Source organism: Chiloscyllium plagiosum, chromosome 51 (assembly GCF_004010195.1).
Source record: "Chiloscyllium plagiosum isolate BGI_BamShark_2017 chromosome 51, ASM401019v2, whole genome shotgun sequence".
In the NCBI taxonomy this organism is placed as follows: domain Eukaryota; kingdom Metazoa; phylum Chordata; class Chondrichthyes; order Orectolobiformes; family Hemiscylliidae; genus Chiloscyllium; species Chiloscyllium plagiosum.
In genome coordinates this window covers 2,303,989-2,322,313 of record NC_057760.1, presented here as the reverse complement: position 1 = coordinate 2,322,313, position 18,325 = coordinate 2,303,989, and the positions used below count along the sequence as shown (strand labels likewise).

At 45.2% G+C, this 18,325-nt stretch overlaps 1 protein-coding gene across 5 annotated transcripts in view; it reads right to left on the bottom strand.

Annotated features, from left to right (window-relative positions):
- LOC122544780 (tudor domain-containing protein 10-like) overlaps positions 1–18,325 on the bottom strand; it is a 36,445-nt gene that overhangs the window by 16,503 nt on the left and 1,617 nt on the right. For 3 of the 5 annotated variants that reach the window (XM_043684108.1, XM_043684105.1, XM_043684106.1), the window contains exons 2-8: positions 17,001–17,031; positions 15,512–15,606; positions 13,542–13,594; positions 11,270–11,340; positions 8,271–8,427; positions 6,515–6,554; positions 1,803–1,872 (exon numbers count right to left, since the gene is read on the bottom strand). In XM_043684108.1, coding sequence (XP_043540043.1) covers positions 1,803–1,872; positions 6,515–6,554; positions 8,271–8,427; positions 11,270–11,340; positions 13,542–13,594; positions 15,512–15,606; positions 17,001–17,031 — 517 coding nt within the window. Of the gene's footprint in view, positions 1–1,802; positions 1,873–6,514; positions 6,555–8,270; positions 8,428–11,269; positions 11,341–11,446; positions 11,528–13,541; positions 13,595–15,511; positions 15,607–17,000; positions 17,032–18,325 lie in introns of those variants that run through there. The other 2 variants (XM_043684107.1, XM_043684109.1) reach the window with 2 other exon arrangements.

The following is an 18,325-nucleotide window of genomic DNA, read 5'->3' as shown; positions in this document are numbered from 1 at the left end:
GCATTTCAACTCCTCCTCCCACTCCACCGAGGATATGCAGGTCATTGGACTCATCCACCGCCAAACCACAACAACCCGACGGTCGGAGGAGGAGCGTCTTATCTTCCGACTGGGAACCCTCCAACCGCAGGGGATGAACTTGGACTTCACCAGTTTCTTCATCCCCCTCCCCCCCCCTTGTCTCAGCCGAATCCCTCCCGCCTGGCACCGCCTTCCTGACCTGCAGTCTTCTTGTTGACCTCTCCGCCTCCATCCTACTCCGACCTATCACCCTCACCTTGACCTCTTTCCACCTATCACATTTCCAACTCCCCTCCTCCAAGTCCCTCCTCCCTACCTTTTATCTTCTCCTGCTGAACACTCTCTGCTCATTCCTGAAGAAGGGCCTGTGCCCGAAACGTCGAATCTCCTGTTCCCTGGATGCTGCCTGACCTGCTGTGCTGTTCCAGCAATAAAGTTTCAACCTTGAGAATTGAGAGATCAGCCATGGTCTCATCAAATGGCACAGTTGACTTGATGAGCTGAATAGCCTACTTCTGTTCCTATAGACTAATGATCTATCATTGCACCAGTTGACTAAGGTGGAAAGATTTGGTAAGCAATGGACTGACAAAGCAACCAGATGGGTAACCAGGAGAACGTGTAAAAAAACCTGAAGCAGCGAGTTGTGATCCGAAACACACTAACCAAAGGGAAAGTGGAAGAATGTTCAATGGGAACATAAAAACATAGATACACAGCAACAGGGGGCAGTCATTCAGCCCAAACAGCCTGCCCTGCTATATTAGATCATGGCCGACCCTCTACCACAGACAGGGACCAAAAAGCTGTCAACATAGCTCCTACTGATCCTCTAAGCACAAACTACCTAGAAACAACTCAACTAAGTGGAATGATGGCAGCAGAGGAAAGAACAGAAAGCCAACCTGAGGTTATAAATCTCTTGCATCTATGTGCTCCCACTGCAGAAAAACTTGTGGATCTGATACTGACTGCACAGTGATCCAAAAACTCACCCAGCTTGACAGATGTAATCCTCGATTCAAATGAACTGCTGCAGATGATGACTGTCATCCACCTCAATGCCATTTCCCTGCACTCTCCCCACATCCTTTGATGTTACTGGTGTGTAGGAATTGATTGATCTCTGATCTTGAACCTGTTCAAAGATTGAGCTTCCTCAGCCTTTCTGGGGGGTAGAGAATTCCAAAGATTCACCACTGTCTAAGTGAAAACTTTCCTCATCAGTTTTAAATTGCCTGCTCCTAAATCTGAGACTGCCCTAGGTCTAGACACCCTCCTCTCCTGCATCCACTCTGCAAGACTTTCTTCTCCCCCCACCCCGAGTTTCAATTAGATCACCTCTCATGCTTCTAAATTCCAAACAATAGAGGCCCAAACTCATCAACCGCTCCACAGAGAGTAGATCTGATACCTCAGGAATCTACTCTATATCCTTTCTTAGGTAACGGGTTCACGGTGCCCACAAACCTTCAGATGCAATACCAGCAACATTTCAAACTTTCAAAAGAGAACTGGGTTAACACTTACAAAGAAAACTTTGCAGGGTAGGGGGAAAAATAAGAGAGGGAATGGAATAGGACTCAGTGGATTACTACGTCAAAGTCCAGCACAAGTTTGATGGGCCAGATGGCCTTCTTTCTGTGCGACACAATTCTCTGAGTTCAGTTCAAAACAATGGAATAAGTTCTGGCCTGCATAGCTCTAATTTCTTTTGAGCCACTGACAGTAGTAACCTTTGACCTGGAGGCATGGCAGAGAATGAAAACTGTCGTCAGTACCTCATCTCTAAAGGGATCGCGTAGTTGATCTGACTTCCATCTTTAACCGTCCGAGAGATACACAAGGTTTCTGCAGGAGAGAAAAACAAAGCGTGTGGAAGAAATAAGTACCATTAAATAGACTGAAGCAACGCTTTATAAAATGGCCCCTTCGCTTTCACCATCCCCACTTTGTTTTTGAGAGAAGCGAGCCAGTGTTCTCCTGCCCATTTTGCACATGCAATCCTACGGTGCATTGTGTGTTTGTACTGGTGGTCTCCATGGTTCTGACATCTCTAATTTAGCATGTACATTCTCACATTCAAATTCCTCCAAGGACTGCCTCCTAGCAACATTTTAACCACTTCTGGCCATTCTCTAACGTGCCTCGCCTGCACCCTCTAGTGCTTTCGCTGCACCATTAGTGGCTGCGCCTACAGCCATCCATGCTTCCAACACCCACCCAGCAGTTCCCTCCTTAAGCCTCTTCACTTCTCACTCCTCCTTTAAGAGACTCCTGAAAACCTATGTTTTTGAGGATATAACGAGTTAATGGATGTGGGAGAACTGGCGGATGTGGAGTATGTGGATTTTCAGAAAGCTTTCAATAATGTCCCACACAAGAGGTTGTGGTGCAAAATCAAATCACGTGGGATTGGGCTAATGTACTGGCATGGATTGAGAACTGATTAGCAGACTGGAAACTGAGAATATAAATAAGTGAGTAATTTTCAGAGCGGAAGGTGATGACAAGTTGGGTATCCCAATGACCAGTACTTATGCCCCAGCTATTCACTGTACATTCCAAAGATTTAGACGAGGAAATCAGACTGAATATTTCCAGTATGTTGACAAGAACTAGGTCTTGATGTACAAAAGTATCTGGATGTCAGCGTGAACCAGGCACTGAAAGCAAGCACGCAGGTGAAACAAGCAGTTAGGAAGGCAAATGGCATGTTCACCTTCATTGCAAGAGGGTTTGAGTACAGGAGCAAGGAAAGTCTTACTGCATCTGTTCAGGAGCTTAGTGAGATCACACTTGGATTGCATGCAGTTATAGATTAGATTACTTACAGCGTGGAAACAGGCCCTTCGGCCCAACAAGTCCACACCAATCTTCTGAAGAGCAACCCACCCAGACCTAACACTATGGGCAATCTAGCATGGCCAATTCACCTGACCTGCACATCTTTGTGACTGTGGGAGGAAACCGGAGCACCCGGAGGAAACCCATGCAGACACAGGGAGAATGTGCAAACTCCACACAGACAGTTGCCTGAGGCGGGAATTGAACCCGGATCTCTGGCGCTGTGAGGCAGCAGTGCTAACCACTGTGTTCTGCTTACCTAAGGAAAGTTATAACTGTCAAACAGGAAATGCGGAGAAGATTCACTAGACTGATTCCAGGGATGACAGGTTTGTGGGAGGAGAGATTGGGTCAACTGGACCTGTATTCATTGCAGTTTAGAAGAATGAGAAGATATTTTATTGAAAGTTGTGAAGTTATGCTGTGGCATTGGTTAGGCCACTTTTGGAATATTGCATGCAATTCTGGTCCCCTTCCTATCGGAAAGATGTTGTGAAACTTGAAAGGGTTCAGAAACGATTTACAAGGATGTTGCCAGGGTTGGAGGATTTGAGCTATAGGGAGAGGCTGAGCAGGCTAGGGCTGTTTTCTCTGGAGCGTCGGTGGAGGCTGGTACAATTGCAACATTTAAGAGGCATTTGGATGGGTATATGAATAGGAAGGGTTTGGAGGGATATGGGCCGGGTGCTGGCAGGTGGGACTAGATTGGGTTGGGATATCTGGTCGGCATGGACAGGTTGGACCGAAAGGTCTGTTTCCATGCTGTACATCTCTATTACTCTATGAAATATATATTGTTCTAACAGGGCTGGATATACTGGATGTGGGAAAGGTGTTTCCCCTAGCTGGGAGGCATTCATAACAATGGATCATGGTCTCCAGGTACAGCATAGGCCATTTCTGACTGAGATGAGGACACTTTTCTTCACTTAGATAGGTGGTGAAATTATGGAGATGAAATTACTGACTTTATTTAAGAAATAAATAAATAGACTCATAGTAGGCAAAGATGGATGGATCAGAACAGCTCAATGTGTGATCCAATTAGCCATGATTGTTTTGAATTTGGACAAGCTGGAGGCTAGAAGAACACAGCAAGCCAAGCAGCATCAGAAAGTGGAGAAATCAATGTTTTGGGTGTTAAATCTTATTCAGGACTGATCATTTTGAATGACAGGGTGGGTTTAATGGATCAAATTGCTTCCTCTTGCTCCTATTTTTATGTTTCTCCCAGTGGCACTAAGCTTTTGGGCATATGTGGCTGTAACACAGTTTTCTGCATTCTGTTCTATTACACTGACGCACTTATGCAAGGTAATGATTTGTCTGGTTGACATGCAAAACAATACTATTGTTGAAGGTGGCACGGCAACTCAGTGGTTAGAACTGCAGCCTTACAGAAACAGGGACCTGGATTCAATTCCAGCCTCGGGCAACTGTGTGAAATATGTATATTCCCCACGTGTCTGCTTGGGTTTCCTCCGGGTGCTCCAGTTTACTCCCATAATCCAAAGATGTGCAGGTTTGGTGAACTAGTCTTGTTAAATTGCTCATAGTGTTCAGGAATGTGTGGGTTAGGTGCATTAGTCAGGGGTAAGTTTAGAGTAATAGGGTAAGGGAATGCGTCTGGGTGAGTTACTCTTCAGACAGTTGGTGTGGACTTGTTAGGCTGAATGGCTGGGATTCTATGATTCTATTTCACTGTATCTTGGTATATTTGGCAATAATAAATCAAATCATGTCAATGTCCCCTTAAGCTACTGATCATCAATGTCCATCTAATTATGCATCTAATGGGGGGTGGGGGGTGCACTTTGCTATATTAAGATGCTGGAGGAACGTGGGTTTCATAGTCTAGGTTTGAACATCAAGAACAGAAAGCTGAAGGTGGAAGGGTCTTCAATACAAGTATCTTCAGATAGATGGATATCTGAGAGGTAACGCCATCAACAGATATGGTATCGCATGAATGACTTATTGGCCTTGGAGAGGGGAGGGTGCAGTACAGGTTTATCTGAACAGTACACATTAGAGGCAGGAATCAGCTATTTGTCTCAAGCCTGCTCTGCCAAGTAATAAAATGACGACTAATCTGATTACACACACATTTCCATCAACCCCGATGACCTCTGACACGAGGGCTTAAAGGGCTCAGATTCAAAGATAGGTCTATTAAACCTCAACTAAGCTCCCTTGACTTTTGGAGATCAGTGCTTAAAATTTTACCAAGCTTTGACAGTGTAGGCACAGAGAAACAACTTTCTACAGTGGAGAAGTGGAAGACTGGGGACATTATCTTAAAACTGGAGTGAGGCAATTTATGTGGAACACTTTTACCTCCACACAAAGATTAATGAAAATACAATACCCTCTTTCCCACAAAATGCTATAAAATCCAGAGGTCAGAGCTTTATTCAATAAGGTCATGACTGATCTGTTTGTGTCTTGAATTTCACCGTCCCATCTTCACCCAACAATCTTCAATTTCCTTGCCTCACTCAAATCTATCCACCCCACCCTAAAAAAATAGCTAACAACGCTGCCTTTACCACCTTCTGAGTGCAGACTCCTAAAGTTACACAATTCTCAAACAATTTTTCCTTATTTCTGTGCAAAACGGATGACACCGTATGGTTCTGGACTGATCCACAACAAGGCACATTGAGTGAAGGCTGTTAAATGGGATTCAGTTAAGTGCAAGATCAACAATGATGTGATGGAATGGCCTCCTCCTGTTCCCATAAATCAGTAAATGCTGAAAATTAGGTCAGGCACAGACTGACTCATCATTAAAAGTCAAGAATAGATTCAACAAATGTAATTGTTCCTAATGACTAAGACACCCAAGGTGGTGATGTGGAGCTACCAGACAATACAAAACAGCCAGACTAACCACTGACACCCACCCAACCAGCAGTGATGAGTCAGCCATAACATGTTTACAGGGTTCAGGTGTGGCTCACATGTCAAAATCTATCGTCTGTAAGATATACACCCTCAATGGGGCCATGGGGTTGCAGGTGGGGGGTCGTGTGTAGAACTTTGCTCCAAAGCCCAAAGCACTTGGGATAAGTGATGATTGGCCAGTTTAGCTGAATTGTGATGCAGGCTCAAAGGACTAAATGGTCTCCACCTGACCCATGGTGGGCAGCACGGTGGCACAGTGGTTAGCACTGCTGCCTCGCAGCGCCAGAGACCCGGGTTCAATTCCCGCCTCAGGCGACTGACTGTGTGGAGTTTGCACATTCTCCCCGTGTCTGCGTGGGTTTCCTCCGGGGGCTCCGGTTTCCTCCCACAGTTCCAAAGATGTGCAAGTCAGGCAAATTGGCCATACTAAATTGCCCATAGTGTTAGGTTAGGGGTAAATGTAGGGGTATGGGTGGGTTACGCTTCGGCGGGTCGGTGTGGACTTGTTGGGCCGAAGGGCCTGTTTCCACACTGTAAGTAATCTAATCTAAAAAAAAAGTGCGTGCATGCGCATATCTGTCTGCATGTGTTTACGTATGTACACAAGGGAAAGAGGAGAATGAAAAGAAAGGAACAGGAAAAGAGGGAAGTGAGTGATGGTAGGAATGAGTGAGTGAAGGAAGAAGAGAAGGTGAGGGAGTGAAAGAATGCAGGAGATAAAGCCATAGAAAGTACTTACTGTTACCTAGACTGAGGTCTTTGTCAACCTTCTCCAAAGGCTGTGAGTAAAATAAAGAGAGGGTACAAGATTAGAATAACGGTCAATGGAAGCACTGCACAATTTAGATTTGAGTCACTTTCCAGCTGAGAGCACCACTGGAGTTGACTGTTCCATTATTTCCCTAGGGATCGGCAGTAGGCTGTATAATCAAAGCCTCAATAATGACAGGTCAGAATCACACCTCACTAAAAAACATTTCTCAATATGTGACTGATCAGGAGTATGGACCTTCAATTATTTTATCCAACCCTCCCTCCTTGTTTAGGCTAATGAAAGATGGGAGCTTTCAGATCTCTGGAGTTCAGCGCCACAACGGGCAGTGGTCATGGGAGCAACCCATCCTCTTTGGCTGGTTAGCCTGAAGCTTTGCTTCAATCTACAACACGTTCCAACAGTGGACAGGACAGTGGGGGCAGCAGACACAGTGGGAGCCTTGCCAACTGCAGGTTTCCCTCTGAGCTCCACACCATGCTGACTGAGAAATACTTCTTTGCCAGAACTGCCTCCTGAACAGCATGATGGATGCACCTACACTACACTACAGGATCCAGCAATTCACGGAGCCAGTTCATTGCCACCTTCTCAAGGGACAACTGGGGAGGGGCAATTGCTGAAACTGGCTACTTCCCAAGAATAGGTTTTGTTTAAAGCAAGGGCTTAGATGGTTTCTCCAAGACAGGCCTCCTGCCCATTTCTCCCAAACAACTTGGATTCTACCCTTTTCCAAGGCTACCAACTAGCTTTGTCATGGCCTTCCACTGCCAACAGTCCTGCAGTATCAGGAAACCTCACCCCTCCCCATTTCCAACACTCCTATCACTGAAATGAAAAACAATCAACGAATGTCTGTTTGATGTGCTAGTGGATTACTTGCATTCTTTTAAAGATTTGTTCATAGGCTGTGGGTGTCGGTGGCTAGACCTGCAATTTATTGCCTATCCCCAAATGATCCTTAGGTGGTGGTGAGCTGTCTTCTCCAACCGTTCTACTCCTTGGGGAATAGTGCAGCCAAAGTGCTGTTAGGGAAGGAGTTCCAAGATTTAAAGGTACCTGACGGACAACCTTTGTACATAGAGGGTGGCATGCGTATGAATGAGCCGCCAGAGGTGGTGGTGGAGGCTGGTACAATTACAACATTTAAAAGGCATCTGGATGGATACATGAACAGGAAAGGTTTAGGGAGATATGGGGCAAATGGAATTAGATTAATTTAGGATATCTGGTCAGCATGGACAATTGGACTAAAGGATCCAACTGCTTCCATGCTATACAACTCTGAGTTTGATCCAGCGATACTAAAAGAATGGCTGATCTAGTTCCAAGTCAGGATGGTGAAGGGGTTTGGAAGGGAAAACTGCTCAGCTAATTAAGGTGCTGTAAGAGTTTGGTGACTTTAGTGAGTTACTGTAGATGATGCACAATGCTGTGACTGAGTATCAGAGTGGAGGGAGTCAACGTTGAAGATGGTAAGTGGTGTACCAGTTAAGATGCTGCTTTATCCTGGATGGTGTAAAGCTTCTTCAGTGTTGTTATTCTCATGGGTCTGCATACAACAATTATCCATAAAGCTAATCTACAATTCCTGGTGACTCCAAAGGAAGACTGGAGAGTTGGCAACTCTATGCATTATTGATGAGTGTCTGCAAGGTGAAAGAGAAGGCCTGACCGTCTCAGTGCGAACTGCCACCGTCCACGGCAAGCTACCAAATCCTACCGGCAATTCAACCTCTGTTGTTTCTGTCAATCTTTCACTGCCCCGGGACTCGCACAGCTCTCTCACGACCAGGCGTCGCCCATTGTAGATGGTGTTGTTCAAGTGACTGATAGCCAGCGCCACATTTTCAGCATCCCCTACGTCAACAAAAGCGTAGCTGCCAACAAAGGATGGGAACATCGGGAATGTTGCAAGAACAACTATCACCTCCAAAAAAATCAATCAACCACAACTCTCACATTTACTGCCCATCCCAAGGTTTCCTGAAGAGGTTGCTGACAATACCCAACACAACAGTAACTTGCTAAGTTACCCATGTCTAAAATTTTGGACAGACCAGGTAAGGGTTTGTGTTCAGTGAACCCATTGGTGCTTTTTCGCCACTTTCATGCTAATTTTTGTTCAGATGAAACCTGGAATTTGATTCCACAATCTAGCAGGATCCCTGGCGCACACCCTCCATGACATTTGTTTCCCTGGCCCCCAATGCCTCATTTTCACCATGGTCATCCAGTCCCTGTACACATCCATCCGCCATAGCAAAGGCCTTCAAACTCTCGATTTCTTCCTCTCCCGCCGACCAAACCAGTACCCCTCCACTGACACACTCATTCGATTGGCTGAACAACTTCTCCTTTCAATCCTCCCACTTCCTTCAGACCAAAGGGGTAGCCATGGGCACCCGCATGAGCCCCAGCTATGCCTGCCTCTTCGTTGGATACGTGGAACACTCCATCTTTCGTAGATGCACAAGCACCATATCCACCGTTTCCTCCATTATATTGATGACTGTATCAGTGCCACCTCGTGCTCCCACGAGCAGGTTGAACAGTTCATCAACTTCACAAACATCTTCCACCCTGACATCAAGTTCACCTGGACCACCTCAGACACTTCCTTCCCCTTCCTGGACCTCTCCATCTCCATTTCTGGCGATCGACTCAACACGGATAGCTAGTTCAAACCCACCAACTCCCTGGACTACACCTCCTCCCATTCCCCTCTCCTCTAAAAACACTATCCTTACTCCCAATTCCTCCGCCTCTGACAGGTGTGTTCCCAGCAGAAGCAATTCCACTTCAGAACATTCCATTCAACCTGCTATTTCAAAGGCCGCAATTTCACCTCCCACTTGGTCAACAATGTCCTCTGGTGCATCTCCTTCACTTCCCGCACCTCTGCCCTTGAACCCTCCAACCACAACAAGGATATAACTCCCCTGGTCCTCACCTTCCACCTTCAGATGCAGTGCATCATCCCCCACCATTTCTGCCAACTACAGTCAGACCGCACCATCAGAGATATATTTCCTTCTTCATCCTATCAGCATTCTGCAGAGACCAATTCCCTCCACGACTCCTTCGTTAGGTCCACATCCACCCTCCACTCCTGGCATCTCCCCTTGCCATTGCAAGACGTGTAAAACCTGCACCCACACCTCCCTCCCTCCCTCACCTCCATCCAAGGTCCCTAAAGATCCTTCCACATCGGCATAGATTTTCCTGCACACCCAAACACCTCATCTACTTATCCATTGCTCTTCATGTTGTCTCCTTTACACTGGGGAGACAGGATGCCAACTCACAGAACGTTTCAGAGAACATCTCTGGGACACACTCACCAAATAACTTCACCGCCCTGTGGCTGAACACTTCAACTCCAACTCCAACTGCCAAGGACATGCAAGTCCTGGGCCTCCTCCACCGCCACCGCCAAATCCTAGTCACCTGACATCTGGAGGAAGAACATCTCACCTTCCACCTTGGGACCCTCTAACCACATGGCATCAACACCAATTTCACCAGTATTCTAATCTCCCCTCCTCCCACTTCATCCCAGATCCAACCCTTCAACTCTGCACTGCTCTCGTGAACCGTCCTACCTGTTCATCTTCCTTCCCACCTATCCGCTCTGAACTATCACCATTACCCGCCACCTGCATCGGCCCATCACCTTCCCAGCTAACTTCCTGCCAGACCCACCCCATCATATTTATCTCTCAGCCCTCCCCTACATTCCTGATGAAGGGCTTAAGTCCGAAACGACGTTTCTCCTGCTCCTAAAATGCTGCCTGACCTGCTGTGGTTTTCCTGCACGACACTCTCGACTCTGACCTCAAGCATCTGCAGTCCTCACTTTCTACTCCATGTCACCAGGCGTCCTGCTTTTTCTCCACATCACAGTGAACACCACTCCACTCACTCTCTCTCTCTCTCCCCCCCCCCCCCCCCCCCCCAAATGTTACAATTGTACCAGCATCCACCACTTCCTCTGGCAGCTCATTCCATACACACACCACACTCTGCGTGAAAATGTTGTCCCTTAGGTCTCTTTTATATCTTTCCCCCCCTCACCCTAAACCTATGCTCTCTAGTTCTGGACTCCCCCATCCCAGGGAAGAGACTTTGTCTATTTATCCTATACATGCCCCTCATGATTTTATAAATCTCTATAAGGTCACCCCTCAGCCTCCGACGCTCCTTGTAAATCTTTTCTGAACTGTTTCAAGTTTCACAACATCTTTCCGATAGGAAGACCAGAATTGCATGCAATATTCCAAAAGTGGCCTAACCAATGTCCTGTACAGCTGCAAATGACCTCCCAACTCCTGTACTCAATACTCTGACCAATAAAAGGAAAGCATATCAAATGCCTTCTTCACTATCCTATCTACTTGCAACTCCACTTTCAAGGAGCTATGAATCTGTTGGCTGAGAACACTAGAGTGGGCTGTTACTCATCGTGCAAGAGCCAGAAATGAATAGGAGAGCATTTGTTTTTAATCCTCTCTATATCCTCACCTCTATAATCTCCTTCAGCCCCTATACTTCTCCCTATCTCCATACAGCCTGATCTTTCTACCTCCTTGGTGCCTCTTGGTCAAATTATGTTAGCAAATTTTCTCTCCGTGTGAAACTTTGCCAGATGTCTTACTACGCTAAAGGATAAAGATGCTCTCTAAGTGCAAGCTGTTCCCGAACCACCAATCTGCAGCTTACCACTTCAGCCCTGACACTATTTTGCGAACTGTCACAGGCTCAAATGCAGCAAACAGCTTCTGGATCTGCTCCTGGAAGAAATGGAAACAGTGGTCAGACATCACATCTCCGAGCCCTTTCCAAAGAATGTCTAATGAGAGCAGAACAAACGAGGCCAAAACCCCAATTTCCCCATACCTCACCCATTTCCTTCATTTCTATTCTAGGAACCAAACACAAGATAAAATACAAGTAGAGTCTGTTACTGTTCATGGGAATGAGTTCACCAGCAAAAATAAAACTGGTTGCCCATTGCTAACTGCACTCGAATTGAATGGCTCATTTGGCAATTTCAGATGTTGACAGCCCCACTGGCTGTAGGCCAGATGGATAAGGGCAACAGATTCTTTTTTGAAACGGCAGAGAGACAGGGCAGAGCTAGAGAGAAAGAGAGCAGGGAGGGTGAGCAAAGGGAGAGAACGAGCGAGGGCGGAGTAAAAGGAGTGAAGTGGGTGGGGGGAAAGAGAAAGAGAGAGAGAGAGAGAGAGAGAGAGAGAGAGAGAAGCAGGGCAGAGAGATAGGTAGGGGGCAGAGAGAGAAATCTTTGTCAAAACTGGAGAGAAAAGCAGAATGTGCAGATGACTTTTTTTAGTTGAGAAATGCCAGTGAACTAAATCAAAAAACACTGCAGATGCAAGAAATTGAAAGTGAAATCAGCATAGGCTGAAAATATTCAGCAACTCAAGCAGCACGTGTCTCTGGAGAAGGCAAGCATTTGTGTTAACTGTTTCTCCATCCAGAGTTAGTGGCTGAGCTACTCAGGTGTGTCCATCATTTGCTCCTTAAGTCTCTCTCTCCTTCCCCGGCACCAGGACTCAAATTCATTGCCCACTGCAGCTGGCGTACTAACACATTCTGGAGTTTATGCAGCCAGGAACAATGTAATAATGAATGATGGCTGGAGTAAAGTACAATCGCCCTCAGCAGCAAAGATAACTCATTTTCTCTCTGTCCAATCTCCCTCCTCTCCCTTCTCTCTCAGCCTGCTCTGCCATTTGATCATTGCTAATCTGACCATGGATTCTACTTTTCTATCTATTGTCGCATACTCTTAAGTGTCATAGAGTCAAAGATGTACAGCACAGAAACAGACCTCTCAGTCCAACTTGTCCACACCAACCAGATATCCCAACCCAATTTAGCCCCACCTGGCCCAATTCCCTCCAAACTTTTCCTATTCATGTCCCCATCCAGATGCCTTTTAAATGTTGCAATTGTCTGAACCCTTTCATGTTTCACAACATCTTTCCAATAGGAAGGAGACCAGAATTGCACGCAATATTCCAACAGTGGCCTAACCAATGTCCTGTACAGCCGCAACATGACCTCCCAACTCCTGTACTCAATACTCTGACCGATAAAGGAAAGGATACCAAACACCTTCTTCACTATCCTATCTACCTGCAACTCTACTTTCAGGGAGCTATGAACCTGAGGTCTGTCTTTGTTCAAGGTCTTTGTTCAAGGTCTTTGTTCAAGGTCTTTGTTCAAGGTCTTTGTTCAAGGTCTTTGTTCATCAACACTCCCTAGGACCTTACCATTATATGTATAAGTTCTGCTAACATTTGCTTTCCCAAAATGCAGCACCTCACATTTATCTAAATTAAACTCCATCTGCCACTCCTCAGCCCGATGGCGCATCTGATCAAGATCCTGTTGTAATCTGAGGTAACCTTCTTCGCTGTCCACTACACCTCCAACTTTGGTATCATCTGCAAACTTACCAACTATGCCTCTTATGCTCACATTCAAATCATTTGCATAAATGATGAAAAGTAGTGGACCCAGCACTGATCCTTGTGGCGCTCCACTGGTCACAGGCCTCCAGTCTAAAAACCCTCCACCACCACCTTCTGTCTTCTACCTTGACTGCCTTCTCCAAATCAAGAATCTAACTCAGCCTTAAAAGTATTCAATGACTCTGCATTTAGCAATCTCCAGAAATTGCATTCCATAGATTCATGACTTTGAGAGAACAAAAATCCGATTTAATGGGATTAAATTATGCTCTCTAGGTTTAGTTTCCCAAATACTCTGTGAACAGTAGGTTTACAGTAACCATTATGCGAGGACAATATACAATGGGGATAATAACTGAAACACAAACTCTCTCTCCCGTGATCAACAATCATGTGTGGTTGAAAGAATCTAGATCAGGCTCCTGCACACAGCAAAGCTGATCATTCAAAACCATAGGTCTTAATAAGGATGGAATCATTGTGTCCCGACGCACCTCCGCAATCTCGGATGGAAGGTTCCCAATGTAGATGCCCTTCTTTCTGGGTCCTATGGAAAAACAAGTATAAAAAGGGTTAATTGTTTTATTCATTTACAAGATGACAGTGCCGCTGACTGGGCCAGCATTTACGGAATCTCAACTAGTGATGGACAATCACATTGCTGTGGGCCTAGAGTCATGTGGAGGCTAAACCAAGTGAGGACAAAACACTTCCTTCCCTAAAAAACATTATTTGCCTACAATTCAGAAAAAGTGGTGGGCGCAGGTACAGTTACAACGTTTAACTATTGGACAGGTATATGAATTGGAAAGGTTTAGAGGGAAATGGACCAAACACAGACAAATGGGACAACTTTAGTTTGGGAAACTTGGTTGGCATGGACTAATTGGACTAACATGTGTGTTTCCATGCTGTCTGACTCCATGACTCTAATTGGCAAGAGTTCATGAACACAATTAGACCCTTAATTCCAGATTTTTATTGAATTAAGAATTCCATCAGGTGCAGTGGGGTTCAAACCTTACCTAAAATAATAGTCTAGCGATAATACAAAGCCATTTCCATATATGTTTAAAGGGGAGACCGTGAAAGGTGCCCAACCCCCTCCACCCCCACTACCACATCTGTTCAATCCAGCTAGGATGTGGTTCCTCTGGGATTTGAGTTCCACTAGTACATTAGCTGAATCAATAGGAAATTCAGACAAGGGGATGCATCACTAGCAAGCAAGCCCCACCCCACCCCCAACTCCATATGATCTCTGCACACGGGAATCAGCGACTACAGCAGGAACTCAGGCAACATTCTCCCGTGCTCCATAGCCAAGGGAAGCAGAGCTGAAACAGGTCGACCCAAGGCACTTTCCTTACCTATTTACTAAACTCACCATAAAATAGGGATGAAACTAGGAACTTCCCAGTCCAACTTGGGTGAATGCCAAAGATCATACTCTACAATTCAGGTTTCCTAATTGGATTTTCTTCCCCCCCCCGCAATGGAACAAGGTGACTGTTAGTTGAAAGAAAAACCATGTTCCACCCTTAATTCCCTCTCTCCCATTCTGCTAATCCCAGATGCAAAATCCTGCAAATGTACTGACAGGCTTGGCATTCCAACATCATTGTCATCTCTCCAGCCAATATTCCCAGCACTGAGGCACTGATTATGGTCAATGAGCCACATTCTCTGCGCGTCTGACACGAGATGTCCAAAACTAGCTCACTACTGAGCTCTGAATGGGTTCACCTCTCTCAAGTTTCGTCAGGACAGTATGGATGTTCATATATCTACATTAAATGGAATTGTAACACCTCCTGCAGATGAATACATGCATGGACAGGCTGGGTGACTTCAAGCATCCTTTCCTGTCTGTTGTTGTTTGTCGGACAGGACCCGAGGTGAAAAATACCCCAACAATGGAGAGCTTTGGAAATCACAGGCCTGAAGGGCTTAATAGCACTTGACGGTGGCAATGCTACTGGCCTTGTCAATCAAAAGTCTGAACTGATAATCCAGAGGCGCGCGTTCTGATCCAAGCAATGACATTGGTGGAAATTTAAATATACAAATAATCATGAAACTATTGGATCGCCAGAAAAACCAAGCTGCTTCTTTAGGAGGGTAATCTGCCATCCTTTCCCAGCCCAGCCTACACACCATTTCCAGGCTCTCAAAGATGTGGTCGATTCTTAACTGCCCTCTGTAATAGCTTGCTAGCAACTCTGCTACCAGTTGACTGCAGCAGTTCATACCTTCTCAAGTGGACAAAAATGAAAAGTAGTTAATGCTGGCCTTGCATAACTCCAAGAACAATTTTAATACAGTTTTCTTTTCAAAACTCTACCGGACGTCATACAGTATTTCTGACTGCTCATTTATTCTTGCCCCAAAATGACAAATCTCTTTGTTCATTGAAGACTCGGGAAGAGAATATCTGAAGAATAAAAAATGATATTCCACGTACCTTTCGAATTCTTTGGTTCCTGTCTTCTGTTAGAAGCTCCTTCACGGTGAATCACCCTCCTTGCTACCTGCTTTTCACTGCTTTCACTTGTCGCCCTGGGATCAATATAGGAACAGACAAATCCAATCTTGTTTCAATTCCAGAAGCACACTAATGCCTGATAAGACAGCAGTATTCTTAGTAATTCAACTGCCTGTAACCTGCATTCCTTTAGCATTTTGTGCTAATGGCAGATCAATTAACTGTTTAAGAGCCCAGAATAGCCAAGCTCTTTTTCCCAGGGTAGGGCAGTCCAAAATTAGAGGGAAAGTGAGAGGGGAAATATTTAAAAGAGATCTTCGGCACAACTTTTTCACACAGAGGGTGGTGTGTGTATGGAATGAGCTGCCAGAGGAAGTGGTGGAGGCTGGTACAATTACAGCATTTAAAAGTCATCTGGATGGATACATGAATAGGAAGGGTTTAGAGAGATATGCCAAATGCAAGTAAATGGGACTAGATTAATTTTAGACATCTGGTCAGCACGGACAAGTTGGACCGAAGGGTTTCCATGCTGTACAATTCTACGACAGCCTGAACACTGGGGAGTACAGTCAGATGAAGCCTATACCTGTGTTTTTGTTGTTTCTGCTGTTTACCTAGTATTTACTTATCTATGCTACTTAACTATGCGATCCGCATGTATTGCTCGCAAGACAAAGCTTTTCACTGTGCCTCGGTACATGTGACAATAAATTAAATTCAATGAACAGAGGCAAGATGGTTCCAGAGCAGTATTGTCACTAGATTAGTAATCCATAGGCCTGGGAAAATGCACTGGTTACATGGGTTCAATAGGGCGGCACAGTGAATCAGTGGTTAGCACTGCTGCCTCACAGTGCCAGGGATCCAGGTTTGATTCCCACCTTGGTCTGTGTGGAGTTTGCACATTGTCCCTGTGTCTGTGTGGGTTTCCTCCGGGTGCTCTGGTATCCTCCCACAATCCAAAGATGTGCTAGTCAGGTGAACTGGTCATGCTAAATTGCCCATAGTGTTAGGTGCAATAGTCTGGGGTAAATATAGGGTAGGGGAACGGTCTGAGTGGGTGTGGACGGTGTGGACTTGTTGGGCGAAATGGCCTGTTTCCATACTGCAGGTTATCTAATCAAATTCCACCGTTACAACTGGATGTCAAGCCAAGATCACTCAACTGTGACACCCCCTGCAGGCAAATAATCCATCCACATCGACTGCATTGCTCCCACATGAAAGATGGGCAGTGAGGCATATCACCGTGGAAACACATGCGGCCAGCACTCTAGAGTCCATCAGCAACCCAAAACCCACAGATCTACCAGTTCAGTTCTAATCAGATCAGCCACAATCTTGCTGAATGGTGAAGGAAGTTCATGAGGCTGGCAACTAATACTTCTGTTTGTAAACATCATTAAATCTCCCTACCCAAGATTATACGTCCTTAAGGAAATAAAATAATGTTGCATAAACTTACATTTTCATTTTCTGCAGAGGCTTCCTAAGACCTGAAGGAATTCAAGCAGCCAGTTAGTTTCAATTCTGAGCAAAGGTTCCAGCAATTGAAGTTCCACCAACTAAACAACTGCAGAATTAAACAATGCAACTTTCAATAGATTTAGCTTAAAATACCCCAGAACTCCCTGAAAGTGCTGTTGAACTAATATACATGATCTATTGGAAAAGAACAAGTGATAAGTACATTAAACTAAGGATGTAACCCCAGACAAGAGATACAGACTGGAATCTAATCATGACGTTTGAGGGCTTATCTACAAAATAACAGATAAATGGGAGTAAGTTACAGAGTGGAATCTAATCAAGGGGTTCGGGGGCTTTATAGATAGAATAGCAGAGATCCAGGAGTGAGTTACAGACTAGAATTTAATCTAGAGGTTCTGGAATCGATGGGGGGAGGGGGGGGGGGGGGGCGGGGAGAAGAAGAGGTATGTTTAGATAAGATACCTGGGAGTGAATTACAGACTAGAATCAAATGAGGCATTCCGGTGGCTTTTATATTCAATAACAGATACTCAGCAATGTTTTACAGACTGGAATCTGATCAAGGGTTCAGGGAGATGAACTGGAATATAGTCAAGAGCTTCAAAGCTTTGCTACATAGAATAAAAAACACCCTGCGGTGAGTTACAGACTGGAGTCTAATTGAGGTTCAGAGGCTTTATATATAGAACTGATGCTCAGAAGTGAGTTACAGGCTGGTATCCAGCGTAGGGATTGGGGGGAAATGGGCATTTATATATTGAAAACAAATCTAATAAAGAGGTTCAGAGGATTTATATATAGAATAACATACTAGGGGAGAGTTACAGATTAGAATATAATCAAGGGGTGTGGGGATAGTTTAGATAGAAAATAACAGATATATAGGAGTGATTTCCCAGCTGACATAATCAGAGGGCTCAGGTGAATTATATATCGAATAAGTTACTCAGGAAGGAGTTATAGACTGGAATCTGACAGAGGAAAATAATGGAATTCCACAGATCTCCAGAACCTGGTAGAATTGCATCAAAGTGATTAAAGCACAGTTAAACTGATATCCCGAGAGGAGGTTAAAAGCCTGGATCTGATGGAGGGCCTTTCCTAACAGCCACTAAGTTTCACAGTCAGAAGGGTTGGGAAGCAAGATCTAGGTAGAGCAGGATGCAATCATGCAGCTTATTGTAGCAGTTCAGTTGGCAATGGACCCTCAACACCACGTGAGGCAGAGATTTGTGGTGCCCATAACCTCTCTTCCACAGCCCCCCATCCACTCCCTACCTTAACTCACTCCTGAGCATC